General features: G+C 35.3%; 1 protein-coding gene across 1 annotated transcript; it reads right to left on the reverse strand.

Moving 5' to 3' along the window:
* Positions 1 to 9,183: 9,183 nt before the first annotated feature.
* Positions 9,184 to 17,889, reverse strand: LOC126810648 (DNA-directed RNA polymerase III subunit RPC2; the record flags this gene model as incomplete). Its single annotated transcript, XM_050535827.2, has 10 exons — positions 17,719 to 17,889; positions 16,867 to 16,956; positions 16,045 to 16,109; positions 15,064 to 15,139; positions 13,873 to 13,973; positions 13,294 to 13,503; positions 12,317 to 12,398; positions 11,207 to 11,356; positions 10,494 to 10,610; positions 9,184 to 9,375 (listed from the first exon to the last, which is right to left on the reverse strand). Coding segments are annotated over exons 1-10 (1,152 nt in total), but the record flags the coding sequence as incomplete, so codon positions are not given.
* Positions 17,890 to 18,100: the final 211 nt, after the last annotated feature.

Below are 18,100 nucleotides of genomic sequence, written 5' to 3' on the forward strand. Positions count from 1 at the left end.
CAAATTATTACGATTTTAATCAATTTTTGCTGACAATAACATGCGGATTTCAGTTTTAAAATTGGTACTAGCGATTCTGAAGGGAAAATACCGCTTATGACGTCACTCAAATATGACTGAAAAGCACTTATTTTGGTGCCATGCCACGCATTGACTGGTATAGAGCATTTTGATTACATTATTGACATCGATCTCGGATTTTAAAATTCCATAACTTTGGATCTAATTAGAATATTTTGATGAAATAAAAAAATTTGGGTAGCATTTTATGTATATTTTCACAAAATATTTTTAAAAAATTTTTTTCTGTCATTTGAAACTTTGACCTGAAACCCTTATACATATATAATACATATATAACTCATATATAACACATATACATCACATATATAACACATATACAACACATACATACAACACATATACAAAACATATACAATACATATATAATACAAAACATATATAACACAAATACAACACATAAATACATATATAACACATATACATCACACATACAACAATTGTAAAGGGCTACATGAGCGTCAAACACTGTAACCCAGGTATGATTTAATCTTGTGTCTTTAGCACTAAATTTCTTTCACTTTCGTTTAATATATAATCTTTGTTTAAATTTGTAAAAATCATTTAAAATCACCAAAAATCATTTAATTTGTACTTGTGTCCAGTTTAAAGTGGTCACATACAACTGGGGAATCGAAATCACGCCAGTTGACTCAATGACAAAACTTATGATACAACACTTACAGGTTAACCATTCGCCCCCTCTCCCCCCAACAACCTGATTTGAATGTGATGATATAAAAACTAACCTGGCATACAGATACCATCTACATCTAGCAACTGATGTTTCCACGTTGGTTTATTGGTTGTGGAATCTATCAACGGACCCATAACTTTATCAAACGTTTGATTCGTATAACGTTTCATTGTAACAGCATGTTTACGATAAACTAAACAACGACCAAAACCTAAACAATATAAAACAATAAAAAACATTTCATTAAATCACAGAAAGAAATTAATATAAGAATCAACTTCAATGGAGACCACTGAATTGATTGGATTTCTCTTAAGGGGAAAGGTGTGTGTTTGTGTGTGTGTTTGTGTGTGAATGTGAATTCTACTATTTTTGTTAACAATCGCATTTAATAACCTGCGATTGCCAGGAGAGATATGCCCACATTTTGCAAGAGATGGCTAGAGAACAAGCTAAATAACAAAAGCGATTTTTTGTAATCAGGGGCCATAATCCAGGAAGTTATGGTCTGAAATGCGCAAATATCGGAAGGGACTGAGATCTTCAGGATATAATCCAGATAGTTATGGTATGAAATGCACAAATATCAGAAGGGGCAGAGATCTTTTGGATATAAAGATATATTTTAAGTTTCATCAAAACTGAATAAAAATTGTGACCTCTATATGCCAATATCGAAAGGAATCAAGATCTTTGGGAGATAGACCTATATTTCAAGTTTGTCAAAATCAGATAAAAATTGTGACATGTAGAGTGTCCACAAGCCAGTTTTGGACCGACGGACAGGGGCAATGGCATATAAAAAAACACAACTTTGTGGATTTACTAATTGCTTGATAAAGATACCTGTTGAAACAAATAAAGGAGTATTAAATCAATAAAGATATGTTTTTGCTAATGTTCTACATCAAAATGTAATATCAGGACATTGCAAGACAAATTTACCAACAAATATTTACTTAACACACGGTACAATTTTATGAATACACAATTAAAGCTGAACTCTGATTACAAAACTACAGTAATAATTAAATAAAAAAAGCTGATAGTGAAAAAACATCAATCAGTCAGGAGGTAACTGGACACTGTGCTTGACAAGGCATGTACTGGATGTGGGTGCGGCCTGCCTGTTTTTTGTATGCTGTAAGCAATTGTCATGTTTGCTCTACAAATTGAAATTAAGTATGGCGATTGTTTAGGGCGTTAACATTTTTTTTATTTAATTACCCGGTATTTCTGTAGTTTTGTAATCAGAGTTCAGCGTTAATGAATTAATTGCTAATATGTTCAATTACTAAATGCTTATCAATGAGACAATATCTATTTAATTATTTTTAATTGTGGTATTTTCATTATAAAATGGTGTGTATTTATTACCTCTGTCTAAAGAAGCCTTGTTAATAACTAAAGCATCTTCAATATCATATCCACTATAACTCATTACAGCTACTGTCGCATTCTGACCAGCAGGTAATTTATCAAAATTAATCAGTTCTATTACCTGGTCAATAAAATACAATGTTAAATAGGTGAGAAAAAATTTACTATACATCAATTTGGTATCCTAATAGTAAGACTGCGTTTATATATGAATGGAGAGAGTGAGAGAGAGAGAGAGTTTAACATTCACTCGACACAAACCAGGTCATTTTGGGACTAATATATGGTTCAATTTTTAATTCAATAATTCACTTGCGCGTAGGGTCTTTAGCAATGGGTGGAAACCGGAGGACCTGGAGAAAACCCATGAAGTTGGACAGACGACCCTACTCCTTGTCACACTTGAGAATCTAAACCATGCCAGTTGACCCAATGACAGACCTAATGATACAACGTGCTCGCGCTAACCATTCGCCCTTGCTTGACAAAGAGAACCTTCGTCGAAACATCGCTGAAATAAATTCTTTAAGTAACTTATATTCCATATAATTGTGTTATTCTTATCCAGTTAATAAATGCGGCTTAAACAATTTAAAAAAAACATGAATATAACTATACCTTTGATTTAACAAGTGGAGCTTGTGGATAAGTCAGTAAATACATCAACGTATCAATACGGTTTCTCTGATTGTACGCAATTGTTCCTATAAATAACAAAACATTTCATAATATCCAAGCTGATTATATTACAGATCTATATTTCGTTTCGTTTTTTTTATACTTATACACTACATGAAGATCTGACAGGTTGTAGCGATAGGTCCTGTCAGAGGTCATATGAGCGGCTTTTGGCCCTATGACGTCAGACATTTGATTAACCAATCAGTGTTGATGTTTCTAGTGGATTACCTACAGTTCCATGCAACACACGCGAAAAACTTGCCGTAACAGACCGTTTCACTGGCCAATCCCTCACATCAACCAGAACTTTGGTCATATAACAACTCTTGCAGATCCTAGTGGAGCAAAGACAATTAAACAAAATTTTGAACTATAGAAAACGAAACGAAATAGGATCTGTGTTTTAATCAGATTGCATAATATCAAGACAACTTTTTAAATAATAAAACCAGGTCATTTCGGGACTAACACATAGTTCAATTCCACTTCAATAAAAAGCTTGCGGACAGGGAGGACGCGGAGAAAACCCATGAGGTTGGACAGGAGACCCTAATCCTTGCCATGTACAACCAGGGAATCGTAACCATGCCACTTGACTCAATGACAGATCTGATCCAACGTGCATATGTTGTTAACCATTTGGCAACCTGATACAAAGCACATGCGCTAACCATTGGGCCATCAACCCGCCCGTCGTTTAAGAGACTAACTTTATGTTTATTTGTATACATACCCATAGCCTGTTTACCCATGGCACATTGATACGTATTACGTGGTGATTGATTGTGGTGAGGATAGGGTATTAATCCAGCACAAACACCTAATATGGTGAACGGTTCTATCTCAAGATGGGTTGTGTCGTGGTTTATTTGTGATTCGTATAATGACACCATACAATCATTCTCTTCGTTCACATCTAAATATTCAACTAAACCTTCTTTTAGAAAGTCTTCAAAACTCCTGAAATTTTAAATACACTTGGTTTATCACCATAAAAAATATAATAATTTGGCCATATATAAAATGTAATAATTAGGCCATATATAAAATATAATAAATAGGAAATATATAAAATTAGGCCATATATAACATTAGGCCATATATAAAATTAGGTCATATATAATAATTAGGCAAAATATAAAATTAGGTCATATATAATAATTAGGCAAAATATAAAATTAGGCCATATATAAAATTAGGCCATATATAAAATCAGGCCATATATAAAAATAGGTCATATATAAAATTAGGCCATATATAAAATATTTTGGTTTCTAAGTGTTACACAATTTGCAGATGTTATGGATACGTTATTGTGTCATCTTCACACATGAAAGCAGAATTGATTAAATAATGTTTATGTCTGCTATTGCCATCCATGGTTATCCAGATGGCACTTACTAGTCATTATCATAATATAAACTTATAGCTGGCCTGAGTTATGTAATGTCTTTTGTCTTGTAAATCAATCTGTACTGAACGTTTAATCCACTACGTTAAGAGCCTTATAAAATTATAACTGTACCTGAAGCCTTGTGTAAGTTCTTCTATATGACGAGTTGTTACAAGTGGTTGGCCATCTTTTACAATAATATATGGTCTGAAATAAAATTAGAATTCTCCTTTCAATATTATCCATGTCTTTAAACATTTCGTTACTTTTCAAAAATTCCTTGAATCCATTCATTACGTTTATCTGTTCCATATGCTTGACAATCTTCATCTAAACTAATGATCTGCCATATATGTGTCAAATTTGAAAATCTGGTCTGGACACAATCTGATTAAAATACAGATTCTTTTTTCGTTCGTTTTTTTTTATACTTTCAATGACCTCTACTACATGAATATCTGACAAGTTGTAGTGGGAGGTCCTGTCAGGAGTCATACAAGCGGCTGTTGACCCTGTGACATCAGACATTTGGTTACCCAGAGTTCTGTGCACCTGGATACCAAAAACTCACCGTAACAGACCATTTCATTGGGTAATCCCTTACATCATCCAGAAAGCGGTTTATATAACAACTCTTCCAGTTCCTAGTGGTCTGAACACTGCTCTTCAATCAATTTAACTTACCTTTGGACTGTCAGTGATCCCACTTCTTGCTATGGCAAATGAAAGATCAACTTGACTAAAAAAATCTAATAACCTACCTACAAACACGACCACCATCAGATGCGATGTAAACACACCGATGTCCGTGATTAGGAAATATAGAAACAAATTCGGAGATATAACCTGCTCTTCTCATCATACGAAATGTTCGAACTAATCGTTTGTAATCTCGTATAACTCCTAATATATTACCTGAAAAAAATATACACAGACATTTATTCAGTGTTGACATTTCATAATAAACTTCCGTTTCTGGTTGATTTAATCTGATTAAAACACAGATCCTATTTCGTTTCGTTTTTTATAGTTCAAAATTTCATTTTACTTGTCTTTACTACACTAGGATCTGTACGAGTTGTTATATTACTGGTGTTCTGGTTGAAGTGAGGGATTGGCCAATGAAACAATCTGTTACGGTATGCTGATTGATTAATCAATATCCGACGTCATAGGGTCAAAAGCCGTGTACAACCCCTGACACGACCGTCCAGTACAACTGGCCAGATCTTCATGTAGTGTATGTAATCGAAAGTATAAAAACCGAAACGAAATATAGATCTGTATTTTTATCAAATTGCAGTTGATTGAGATATGCATGAGAGAAGAGAAGAAGAATGTGGACAGTAATTGACATGTAATAATTGGACAAACGTGATATGAGACAGTATAATTGATAATACAAGAATAAGGCTTGATCTCGCTTTAACTACGTACATCTTATCAAAGCCTTCACGTAATACCCTTCATATTGCGGCACTAATGTCGATTGGGTACAAGCCTGGCTTGTGAGTCTATCGTATTCCCCAATCGTCGCGAATACCAAGTCTCGCAGTTTCAAGCTAAAATGTCTGTCTGTGATAATCGAGTTGTAAAGTTCAAGGTTCGTTCAATGTCAAGGTTACCGTGGAGGTCCCAATGTCACAATCTGTGACTGGACGCTACTGTTCACGTGTCTACAGATAACTTTGCTATAAGTTTAAACTCGCAGTCGTTGCTTCAGGAACATGATGGAAAGAAACAAATGAAATGGAATTTGATGGGGTTTAACATTCAGTCGACACAAACTAGGTCATTTTAGGACTAACATATGGTTCAATTTTCTTTCAATATTTCGTTTGCGCGTAGGGGTTTTTAGCAGTGGCAGGAAACAGGAGGACCCAAAGAATACCCATGAGATTGGACAGGTGGTTTAACATACACTTCTCGACATAAACTAGGTGATTTTGGGACTAACATATGGTTCAATTTTATTTCAATAATTCACTTGCTCATATGGGTATTTAGCTGTGGGAGGGAACTGGAGGACCCAGAGAAAACCCACCAGGTTGGACAGATGGTCCTACTCCTTGTCAAGTACAACTGGGGAATCGAAACCACGCCAGTTGACTTAATGACAGACCTTATGATACAGCGTGCACATGCTACCCATTCGGCCAACGCAACATTTTAAGGAAGATGGCATGTTATTTTTATACGATCATAAATTAACAAGTTGCTCTAACTGTATATTAGTCAACGTACCGTTTAGGAAAACCATATAAACATATTTAGACGTTAATTCCTCTCCACTGAGTAGTTCAATATCTTCTACACCAAGATTAAACGCCAGACGTACCAATGGTGATTCATTCATATCAGTTGTTATGTGGGTCATTAACGCTAAGTTCTTCACCAAACCACAGGCCTTGAAAAAAACAAAATTAAATCAAAATTAGACAAAACCACAGGCCTTGAAAAAACAGATCAAACAATTAGACTACAATCTGATTAAAATACAGATCTATATTTCGTTTCGTTTTCTATACTTTCGATGGCCTCCACTAAACGAAGATCTGACCGATTGCAGTGGAAGGTCGCATCAGGGGTCATACCTGGAAAAATTACAATTTCTAGGGTTTATGATTAAATTTGATTTCTAATTCCAAAATAAGAATTGACCAGCTGGCAAAATTTTGAAGTAAAAGACCTAAATTAGACATCATGGATACAGATCTAATTTTCTGTTTTAATGAAACGAAATGGGTTTAATGGTGCTCCGACTGGGCTAATGAACATAATCTTTAAGTGGCATTTAATGGGCTAATGAAGACAGGCATACGCCATACAGTGTGCTATGAGGGAAATTTTGCCCGTACAGTGGCACTACAGCCTACTCTTTTACGTGCACACTAATGTATACACAGGTCCTCGATCTTTCATCCGATCCGAATGACTGTTCTAACGATTTTTTAATTCAAATGTTATTAGATCATTACAAACCTCTCCTTCTGGCGTATCAGACGGACATAGTAGACCCCACTGTGATGGTTGTAATGATCGTGGTCCACTAACTTTTCGAGTCTTCTCAAACTGAAAGTAGTAAAATAATTACAAGATGCATGTATATCGATAGTTTAGATTAAATTACTATCTGGTCTGAATATTTTATTTCAATGTAACATAATAATGTCATCATACCTATAGTGGATATATATGATAAAACATATCTGACTAGTAACTCGTGTCATCATACCTATAGCAGATATAATGGTGATAAAACTTATCTGACTCGTAACTCAGATATAACTCGAACTTTGTCAGACACAATGCCTGATATATAATATATACATTGTGTGATAATTTGTGCCAAACAAAGTCTGTGATAGGTGCCTGATGTCCATGTCTATATGTATATACATTCTGTGATAATTTGTACTTTACAATCGTTACAGAACTTACCTTGTCATCATTTCTATAGCTGATATAAGTTTGATAAAACTTACCTGACGCGAGTTAGTATATATACATTCTGTGATAAATTGTACTTTACAATCGTTATAGAACTTACCTGACTTGTAACTCTTGTCATCATACCTATAGCTGATATATACGATAATCGGGATAAAACTTGTGTTACTCCTGCTCTTTCCATCTTAAATCTTTTAATAGTCCAATTTCCCTAAAAAAAAAAAAAAAAAAATGTTCTGCCGAAATCCCAATATAAACAAATGACACATATTAATTAAATTCCACATTTATCTTTTTCAAAAGTATCCAAACTGATTATCTATACTTAGTCAAAGCACAGAATGTTCATGAACAAACTCAGTCAGGTTTTGAGGTAACAAATTTGCCAACCTGGCCAAGAGGCCAACCCCTCGCCAATTAGTGACCATGGAAACTCCACAGTGATTTTGGAATAGTATAAATGATTCCATTTTATTCTTGAATAGAGAGAGAGAGAAATGGGGTTTAACGTCCACTCGACACAAACTAGGTCATTTCAGGATTAACATATGGTTTAATTTTATTTCAATAAACCAGAGGACCCAGAGAAAACCCACGAGGTTGGACAGGTGACCCAACTTCCATAAGGACCTAGGCTAAACCACACACAACTTACACTTGATATTGCAATGATGAGTCCATTTGTTATCTGATCTTGTCTCATATGTTTTAAAATATCAAACTGAGCAGCTCGAGGTTTCGGTATCGTCTGATCGGCTATTTTCTTTAACTTAAATAAAATAAAAGAATATATTCAAATAATTTCTCAAGATAAACAGATTCTTAATTCTTGGGTATTAGAATCACTTTTAATCTTATCTGAAAATGATGATTTCTATTGTAGCTAACAGAAATGTTAGACACTACTGAACTAGTCGTAACTGATATTCAAAATATCAATAAAAACAACGATAAAGGACAAATGTGTACCTGACAAAATGTCATGCCCAAGAGGATTTGTGTCTGTGACAGTTACCTTATTTCCAGGCTTGATTTTGGATCTAAAATGTTTTAAATCTGATTAAAACACAGATCCTATTTTGTTTCGTTTTTATAGTTCAAAATATCATTTTACTTGTCTTCACAACACTAGGATCTGGAAAAGTTGTTATATAACCTGCATTTTGATTTAGGTGAGGGATTAACCAATGAAACGGTCTATTATGGCGAATTCTTTGCATGTGGTGCACGGAACTGTGGGTAAACCACTAGAAACGTCAACGCTGATTGATTAATCAATGTCTGACATCATAGGGTCAAGAGCCGCTTGTATGACCCCTGACGCGACCCCCTACTACAACTGGTAAGATCTTCATGTAGTAAAGGCCATCGAAAGTATAAAAAAACGAAACGAAATATAGATCTGTGTTTTAATCAGATTGAAACATTTTCTATAAATTATGTTATGTAGAAAAAAACTAAAATATTCTGTTAATTTTTTCAGGGGAAAATTGAAAAATAAAATTACCTCAGAGTTAAATTTCTTGAAAAGATCTTCAAACAAAAGAGATAGAAGTTGTCCTGCGAGTTCTAATCTTTTGTTACCATAGTAATCGCGATCATCAACGTTAACTTTATCCCCCTGTGTTAATATCACTCTTCTAATCATTAACGCAAGATAAACAGCTTTCAGTTTAAAATTCCATTCTTCAACCTAGAAAAATTCAAAAATAATTTGTAAAAGTCTGTGCATTACGATGTTTTTATTAAGTATAGAATGAACAAAAACAAGGGAATGTATGGATTATTTGTATTTTTCTCGTTTTTTCTTATCTAGTGACATTCAATTACTTTTTTGAATTATCAGATATCCTCTCACAGTCTCATATAACAACTTTTGGTCTTCGAAGGAATTATTAGCGAGCAGAATTTCGCCCATGTATTTGTTATCACTCGTCGTTTCTGTCAGTTATATAGAAGGATAACTTGTGTTTTCCTTTTGCTTTCGTCACTTTCATTTCTTGAAATCTTCATAACACATTTATCGTAGCAATGATCTCTGTGTTAAAATTATATTTGAAACGTGTTGGCCCAGTTCTTTCACCTATGCGATAATGACTGACACCATTGTCCTTTAACACTTCTGCACTTGATACATGTAAATACTGATCACTGTGGTTCGCTAAATTGAAAATTGATCTACTCAACCTGGTTTACTGCTAACCAGTAGACTCTGTAACCTTTGTATCATTTAATCTTGTGTACATGTATCTAGTAATAATTTCTTTCACATTCAATTAATGTACATGATCTAATATAACACTTACTGTTATATGATCTAATATATAACACTTACTGGTACATGACCTGATATATAACACTTACTCAGGGGCGGATCCAGAGGGGACGTTTGGGGGGTCGAACCCCCCCCCCCCCCGCTCAGCTACATAAATTTTTTTGTAAATCAACACTTTGTATGAGAAAGGTTTCTTGGCCGTGTGCTTTATCCTTTATTGTCAGATTTGGGACAGGATGGGCACTCAAAGCACGAGATAATGATATAGACATTATGTGATATCACAATTAATGCTTTGCATCCATGAAACTGAATCACAATGTCATTGTATTAATTCATAATAAAACGAGGTGCTGAATTTCTCTGTTTAAAAAGCTCAATGTGTATGTATATACGCCAAAATGACGATAGAGACCATGCGGGGGGGTGGGGGGGGAGATACATTGTCTCAGGAACATGACCCCTCCCCCCCCCCCTGCAAAAATTCCTGGATCTGACACTGCTTACTGGTACATGACCTGATATATAACACTTACTGGTACATGAGCCAATATAACACTATGTAAGACATCCCTAGCTTCGTCTATTTTACACTTTGTACCACTCGGCCATTGATTTCTCTGTCGTATTTTACTACCAATCCATTTCAATGCCTGAAAACAGAAAATATTCAAATTAGAGAATAATTTAGGTATTGGGAACCCAAGAAGATATTTAGAAAAGCATGCCCTTGTGCTGACTTAATTAAGAAATGAAATGAAATAAAATGGGGTTTAACATCCTACTTTTCTGCACCGACTGGGCTAGTGAAGACAGATAATATGCCATATGCCTTATCTTGTATCAAATTCCATCTGTAGAAATGAAATAAAAGAGAAGTTTAAAATCCTACTGTTCTGCACTGATTGAGCTAATAAAGATGGGCACTTGCCTCGACAATGGCATTTTAGCCTACTTTCTTTTCTTTTTTATTTTAGGTCAAACCAATTTTAATTTTTTGTTCTTTCGGGGCTTTAATAATTAAATCACTACTCGAGCTATGTAAACGATCACACTGTAGTTTCTTTCACATTCATTTAATATGAAATCTTTGTTTAAAGTCGCAAAAATCATTTAAAATCACCCAAAAAACATCTAACTTGTACTTGTGTCCAGTTTAAAGCTGAAAGATTAATTTTGATGATGAGTGTCCAATTTACAAGGCAGCAAAATTTTGCCAGGACAAAAATTCAAACCAGTGCGGCCTTACCTGTGTCTGAGTAAAAACTTGAGCTCTATGACATTCTTCCAAACATGGTGCTATAGAGGTCATGACCTCCTCTTCACTTCCAATCATCTGTACGATTTCCTGGTCGCATTCGATGCCCATGGCTTTAAACGCTATTGCTACTGGTATGTTCTGTAGACATAGAAAAATTTACTGGACAATTGTACACAAAACATGGTTGTTTTTTCGGGTAATCCAGTATTTTTCTAGTAAGACTGAATGTCTATACTTTCCGATAAATGGTTTCGTAACAATGTATCCTTTAACCAATGTGTAGACAGGTGGAATCTGTTTTTTGATGTATATTCGCGTAATGCAGACATTTAAACATACATTATGAACTGCCTATTGCAGGTCTTATTTTTAGGCCTGAAATGTAATCTGAACTATTAATTATGATGATCGAGGCTAGGCCTAAACTTCAATCGTTAATATCTCGGTTCACAGTGGATCAATTTGACTGAAATTTTCAGCATATTTCCTTTACATTATCTAATCTTCCATAATGTATCTTTAAGTAACCAGCCCTACAGAAATGATCTCTGACATGTGTGAACTGTCAAACTACTCAGAACAATAACAACAACTGTTCAAGACTTAAAAAAAAATACATTCTGGTTCTCAGACATTGCCAAATCACTTGAAAAGGGCTGCACGACTATATCTTAATTACCTCAGAGATAATATTGTGTCAATCTGATTACAATACAGATCTATATTTTGTTTTGTTTTTTATACTTTCGATGGCCTACACTACATAAAGATCTGACAAGTTATAGTGGGAGTTCACGTCAGGGGTCAAACGAGCAGCTTTTTACCCTATGACATCAGCCATTGATTAATCAAGCAGCATTGAAATTTCTAGTGGTTTATCCACAGTTCCATGCATGAAAAGGCCAAGAACTTGCCGTAACAGATCGTTTCATTGGCTAATCCCTTACATCATCCAAAATGCAGGTTATATAACAACTCTTCCAGATCCTAATGTAGTAAAGACAAGTAAAACAAAATTTTGAACTATAAAAAATGAAACAAAATAGAATCTGTGTTTTAATCAGATTGTTATTGTGTTTAATTTAAAGAATAACTTACCTCGGAGAAGATATTGTGTTTGAGATAATATTTAGTGTGTTTTATTGTAACATATGTTTTACTCTTTCTCTCGTGAGTTGAACTGAAAACAATAAATTTATTTATTATGTCACAAATACCGGTATTCAAATAATCCAAGTCATCACTCCAATGATTTTATATCACGTACAGTTCATATTAAAGCTGCTTATTGCCATTTTAGGGATTTTAAATCCATTACAAGCTTCTATATTGAGAATGTTGAATCAGTTCAAAAAGGGTTCAATTCTGTTAAGTATTTGGGGGGGTGGATGGCCGACTGGTTAACACGTGTGCGCTGCATCATAAGGTCTTATATTGAGTCAACTGGCATGGTTTCGATTCTTAGGTTGAAAGTGACAAGGAGTAGGGTTGCCTGTCCAACCTCGTGGGTTTTCTACGCTTCCTCCAAATTCCTCTCACTGCTAAAAACCCGACACCAATTAGGTCATTTCGGGACTAAAATATGGTTCAATTTTATTTCAATAATTCGCTTGCGGACAGGACTTGGAGAAAACCTATGAGGTTGGACAGACGACCCTACTCCTTGTCTCGTACAACTGGGGAATCGAAACCATGCCAGTTGACTTAATGACAGACCTTATGATACAATGCGCACACATGGGGGGTTGGATGGCCAAATGGTTAGCGCATGCGCGTTGTATCACAAGGTCTGTCATTCAGTCAACTAGCGTGATTTCGATTCCCCGGTTGTACGGACCTCCGGTTTCCTCCCACTGCAAGCGATTTAATTAAATAAAATTGAACAATATATCAGTCCCAAAATGAACTAGTTTGTGTCGAGTGGGTGTTAAACCCCTTTTCTCTCTCTCTCACAACACGCACATGCTAACCATTCGGCCATTCATCCCCCCCCCCCCCCCCAGTTGACTCAGTCTTTTGAATCTGATTGATTAGAAAGAGATGGGGTTTTAACTAATATATACTTAATCTCTCACCTGGTAACGGAACATTCTATAACACCTTTACTATCTCTATCAACAATCATTCTATTTTTAGACAGCTGTTCCTGAATCAGGATAACTTTCTCTGTGCCTCGTGTGATAAAATAACCTCCCGGATCCATTGGACATTCGTTAAGCTTCGCCATCTCTGCGGGACTTTTACCAGATAATACACAGTTGGAGCTACGTAACATAATAGGCATCCTGAAAAAATGGAATGGGTTTTAACTTATGATCACCACAATACTTAAGAAATGAGGGAAATTTTGCCTGGACATCGGCAAAATGGCCTACTCTTATATCGCATGCCATCTGCCAACAGATCTTTTAAGTGCACGCCAATGTGTACACGGGACCTTGTTTTTTTGTCCCATATGAACAACTAGACAGCTGTCCTTACCAGGCCCTCTGTACTGCACCTATGACAAGGGGAAATCAAATCAGAAAATCCTGATGAACTTTTCTCAGCCCATGCAGGGATCGAACATCCAACCTCCAGGCTAGTGAGCCAGCGCCTTCCCACTTGGCCACCGTTGCTCCCTGAATACAATAAAGCCTAGAATGTCATCTCACCTTCCTATTGGTAAATTATTTCTGATAATTCTTTGATTTCCACGAGTATATTCAATATCTACAGTTATCGGTGCCGAGTAAGTCATATCACGTAGACGACACTAAAAATATAAAAAATATGATCAAATAAAGTATAAATAGCAATTAGCATGAAAGGAAATGGGGTTTAACATCCTACTGTTCTGCTCCAAATGGGTTAATAAAGCAGGGCATATGCCATAGTGTGCTATGAGGGAAATTTTGGCCTGGCAGCGGCACTGTGACCTACTCTATATCGAATTCCTACTACCAAGGGATCTTTTACATGCATGTCAATGTAAACACTGGACCTCCGTTTCTCGTGCCATCCAAATGACTAGACAGCTGTCCTGGTCAGGACATGATTATTAACATGATTATCAAGCATGGAAATAAGGCACTCGTCAAAGACAATGTCAAACACAGATTCAAGCTGACAGGCACAAAACCTCAGTGCGGCACTGATTTGGTTTTTTTATTGATATTAATAAATATCCAGCAATAAGTTAAAAATGTCAGCCACTATTTCATTTAGTGTCTGACATTTTGTCAGGTACATCTAAAACTGCTATTTCCAGGCTTGATGATTATGAAATATACGAACTATAATCAAATAAACGCATGTAGCGACACGAGAGCCCTGATAACAAACATTAAAGAAAGAAAGAAATACTAGGTCATTTTGGAACTAACATAGCAGCATGGTACAATTCTATTTCAATGTCTTGCTTGTCCACAGGGATCTTTAGTGGGAGAAAGGCAGAGAACCCAAAGAAACCCCACAAGGCTAGATAGGCAACCTTAGTCGTTGTCATGTTAATGTCACTTTATGACACAGAGAGAAAAATAGGGTTTTAACGTCTACTCAGCACAAACCAGGTCATTTTAGGACTAACACATTATTCAATTTTATTTCAATAATATATTTGCAAGTAGGGGTCCGTGGCAGTGGGAGGAAATTGGAGGACCTAGAGAAAACGCATGAGGTTCGACAGGCGACCCTATTTCTTGTCACATACAACTGGAGAATCAAAACCATGCCAGCTGACTCAATGTCAGACCTTATGATACAACGCACACACGCTAACCATTCGGTCATTCAACGTCCCTCCACTTTATGACAAGAATTATGACCTGAAGTACACACATTAGACAACTTGGACTAGACTGTACCTCATGAGGTGAAATTGGTTTAGTGATATTAAATCCTTCTTCTACATCTGGCATACCAACATAAATATTTAAATATCTGAAAATAATACAAGTATACATGTAATAACATTCAAAAAATATCTATAAATAAGTACATGTATAACATTCTAAATTTGTATAAAATACTCAAATATCTGCAAAACATACAGTTTTAACATTTTCAAAATCTCCACAAAACTGAAATACATAAAATATCTATAAAAAATACTCAAATAATACAACTTGAATAACATTCTGAATATCAGCACAATCTGATTAAAATACAGATCAACATTTCGTTTTGCTTTTTCTATACTTCTGCAGGCCTACACTACATGAAGATCTTGCCAGTTATAGTGGGAGGTTGCGTCAGTGGTCATATGAGCGCCTTTTGACACTATGAAGTCAGACATTTGATAAACCAATCAACATTGATGTTTCTAGTGGATTACCCACAGTTCCATGCACCTCACGCCAAAAACTCGCCGTAACATGTCGTTTCATTGGCTAATCCCTCACACCATAAAGAATGTGGGTTATATTATAACTCTTCCAGATCCTAGTGAAGTAAAGACAAGTATAACAAAATTTTAAACTATAAAAAAATGAAATGAAATAGGATCTGTGTTTTAATTAGATTGTCATACAGGTGCCTTATAATATAGGCTTGTATTATATATGCATTGTGCGATGACTTTTACTGGAGAATGTCAGTGACAGGTGCATTATATCCAGGCTACTGTGGCTCCTGCTTGCTGTAATAACTTCAATCAGTAATAATTTCATGATTCCAGTTGTAAGTTTAGTTTATTGAAAACAACATATCATACAAGCCACCATGTTGGGACCACTAACGGAAGTGAGCAAAATATAACAAGAAGGTTATGTTTGGTCGTCAATTGTAGTTCACATAATGTCACACTTGCTAGATGATAATATACATTTAGTGTATTAAAAACTCACTTGAGATAGAAGTTAGGATCAGCATCACTTGTTATCTTTTCATTGGCTTTCATAATCTTCTTTATCTAAGTATAAAGTAAAAATTATACATCACTATCTAAATACAAACTGAAAATTATATATTATTATAATACAATCTTCATAGTTTCATAGTGAAAATACCCACTGTAAGTGAAGCCTGAACATTACAGTCGCCTCTAGATCCAATCACTTGATTTGATAATGCTTTCGTGATTTTAAATGTCTATGTATAATTTGTGTTATGCAATCTGATTAAAATACAGATCTATATTTCGTTTTGTTTTTTTATACTTTCGATGGCCTACACTACATGAAGATCTCACCGGTTGTAGTGGAAGGTTGCGCCAGGGATTGTACAAGCTGCTTTTTCCCTATGATGTCAGGCATTCATTAATAAATCAGCGTTGATCTTTCTGGTGGTTTACCCACAGTTCCGCGCATCACACGCCAAGAAGTCCCCGTAACAGATCATTTCATTGGCTAATCCCTCACTTCAACCAGAATGTGGGTTATACATGTATAACAACTCTTTCAGATCCTAGTGTATTAAGGACAAGTAAAACCAAATTTTGAACTATAAAAAAAAAAACGAAACGGAATAGGATCTGTGTTTTGCTCAGATTGTGTGTGTTGTGGCTTGTCTACAGGATTGTATTCTGGGTGATGTACATATTAATTTCTTATTATGCCAAACAAATGTTTACACCATATACATGTACCTTTGCATTTTCAGTTATTTATCAAAGCTACAAATCATGGCACCTCATCAGTCTGTTTACTAGTGTCAGTTAAATTACTAACCTCAACATTGATAAAATAGTTGAAAGAATCTATATGCTGTTTAACCAAACCTTTCACTTTTAGAAAAGCTGGCAGCAACTTCCATTTCTCCTGTAAATACAAAATACATCATATAAAGCCTATAAATATATATCAATAAAAACACCCTTTTAAACGAAAATGGAAAAGAAAACAGAGTTGTATAATCTATTTTGGCACCCGAAACAGAAATATGCTTGGACTTCAATATTGCTTTCGGATGGGACAAAAAATCAAGGTCCTGTGCACACAATGGGGTGCACGTAAAAGATCCTTTGGCAGATGGAATTCGATATAAGAGTAGGCCATAGTGCCGCTGCCTGAGCAAAAACATCCCTCAATGCACACTATAAGCCATATGTCTGTCTTCTTAGAACATTCGGAGCAGAACAGAACTCGTCAGTAGGACGTTAAACCCCATCATTTCATTTCAATATTGCCCGATTTGTTTTAATATAAGTTTTAACATAAGTGTATCAATTGGTGCAGTGCAGTCCATGTCAAGTATCACTATCAGCATTATGAAATCCAGCAAGCTTTCGGTGCCAATCCAGTGCTAATGCACATGCCATATGTATATCTTTCAAATTCTATGTGAATATTTATTATATATCTGAAGAAGTTTCATATTTGAATTGGATGGTTTATGAATATAAATTAAAATCCGAGGTTTTACGAATCTGTGTAGCATGTAAGCATGATCTTTGGTTTCAAACAGACTAAAGTTTCAGATTTCTGTGGCGATGGCAATGAAAACAAATCATCCAGCGAATCATCTATTAAATTTTTTTAAAAAAAACTCATAAATCAAATAAAACTGTAAATGTTTTGAACCTCTATTGTTTTAACCGACGCTGACAGTTTCTCCTTGTCCATTCTCATTATTTCCTCGATCGATTCCATCTTGGTTCAAAGTCTTTTACAACAACTAAGGTCAAATCTTTCAATATTTCATTGCTATTTCTTCATTTTCGTGCCGCTTCATGGGCGCAGACATATTGGATTTACTGCTGCCACCTGTGATGAAAAGTCTTGGACATCCAGTAGAATACAGGAAGTAAAATTGTCCATATTTCCGTACTGTTTTATTAATAAACTGTTATCCACCGTAGTATAATTATGCCGCAATAAGGCAACATTCTGAATTACTTTTGCATGTTAACACTGAAGTTTACATTTAGTTAAAATGAATATTACGTGACACAAGGGACGTAAC

Source organism: Patella vulgata, chromosome 2 (genome assembly GCF_932274485.2).
Source record: "Patella vulgata chromosome 2, xgPatVulg1.2, whole genome shotgun sequence".
NCBI classification, from domain to species: domain Eukaryota; kingdom Metazoa; phylum Mollusca; class Gastropoda; family Patellidae; genus Patella; species Patella vulgata.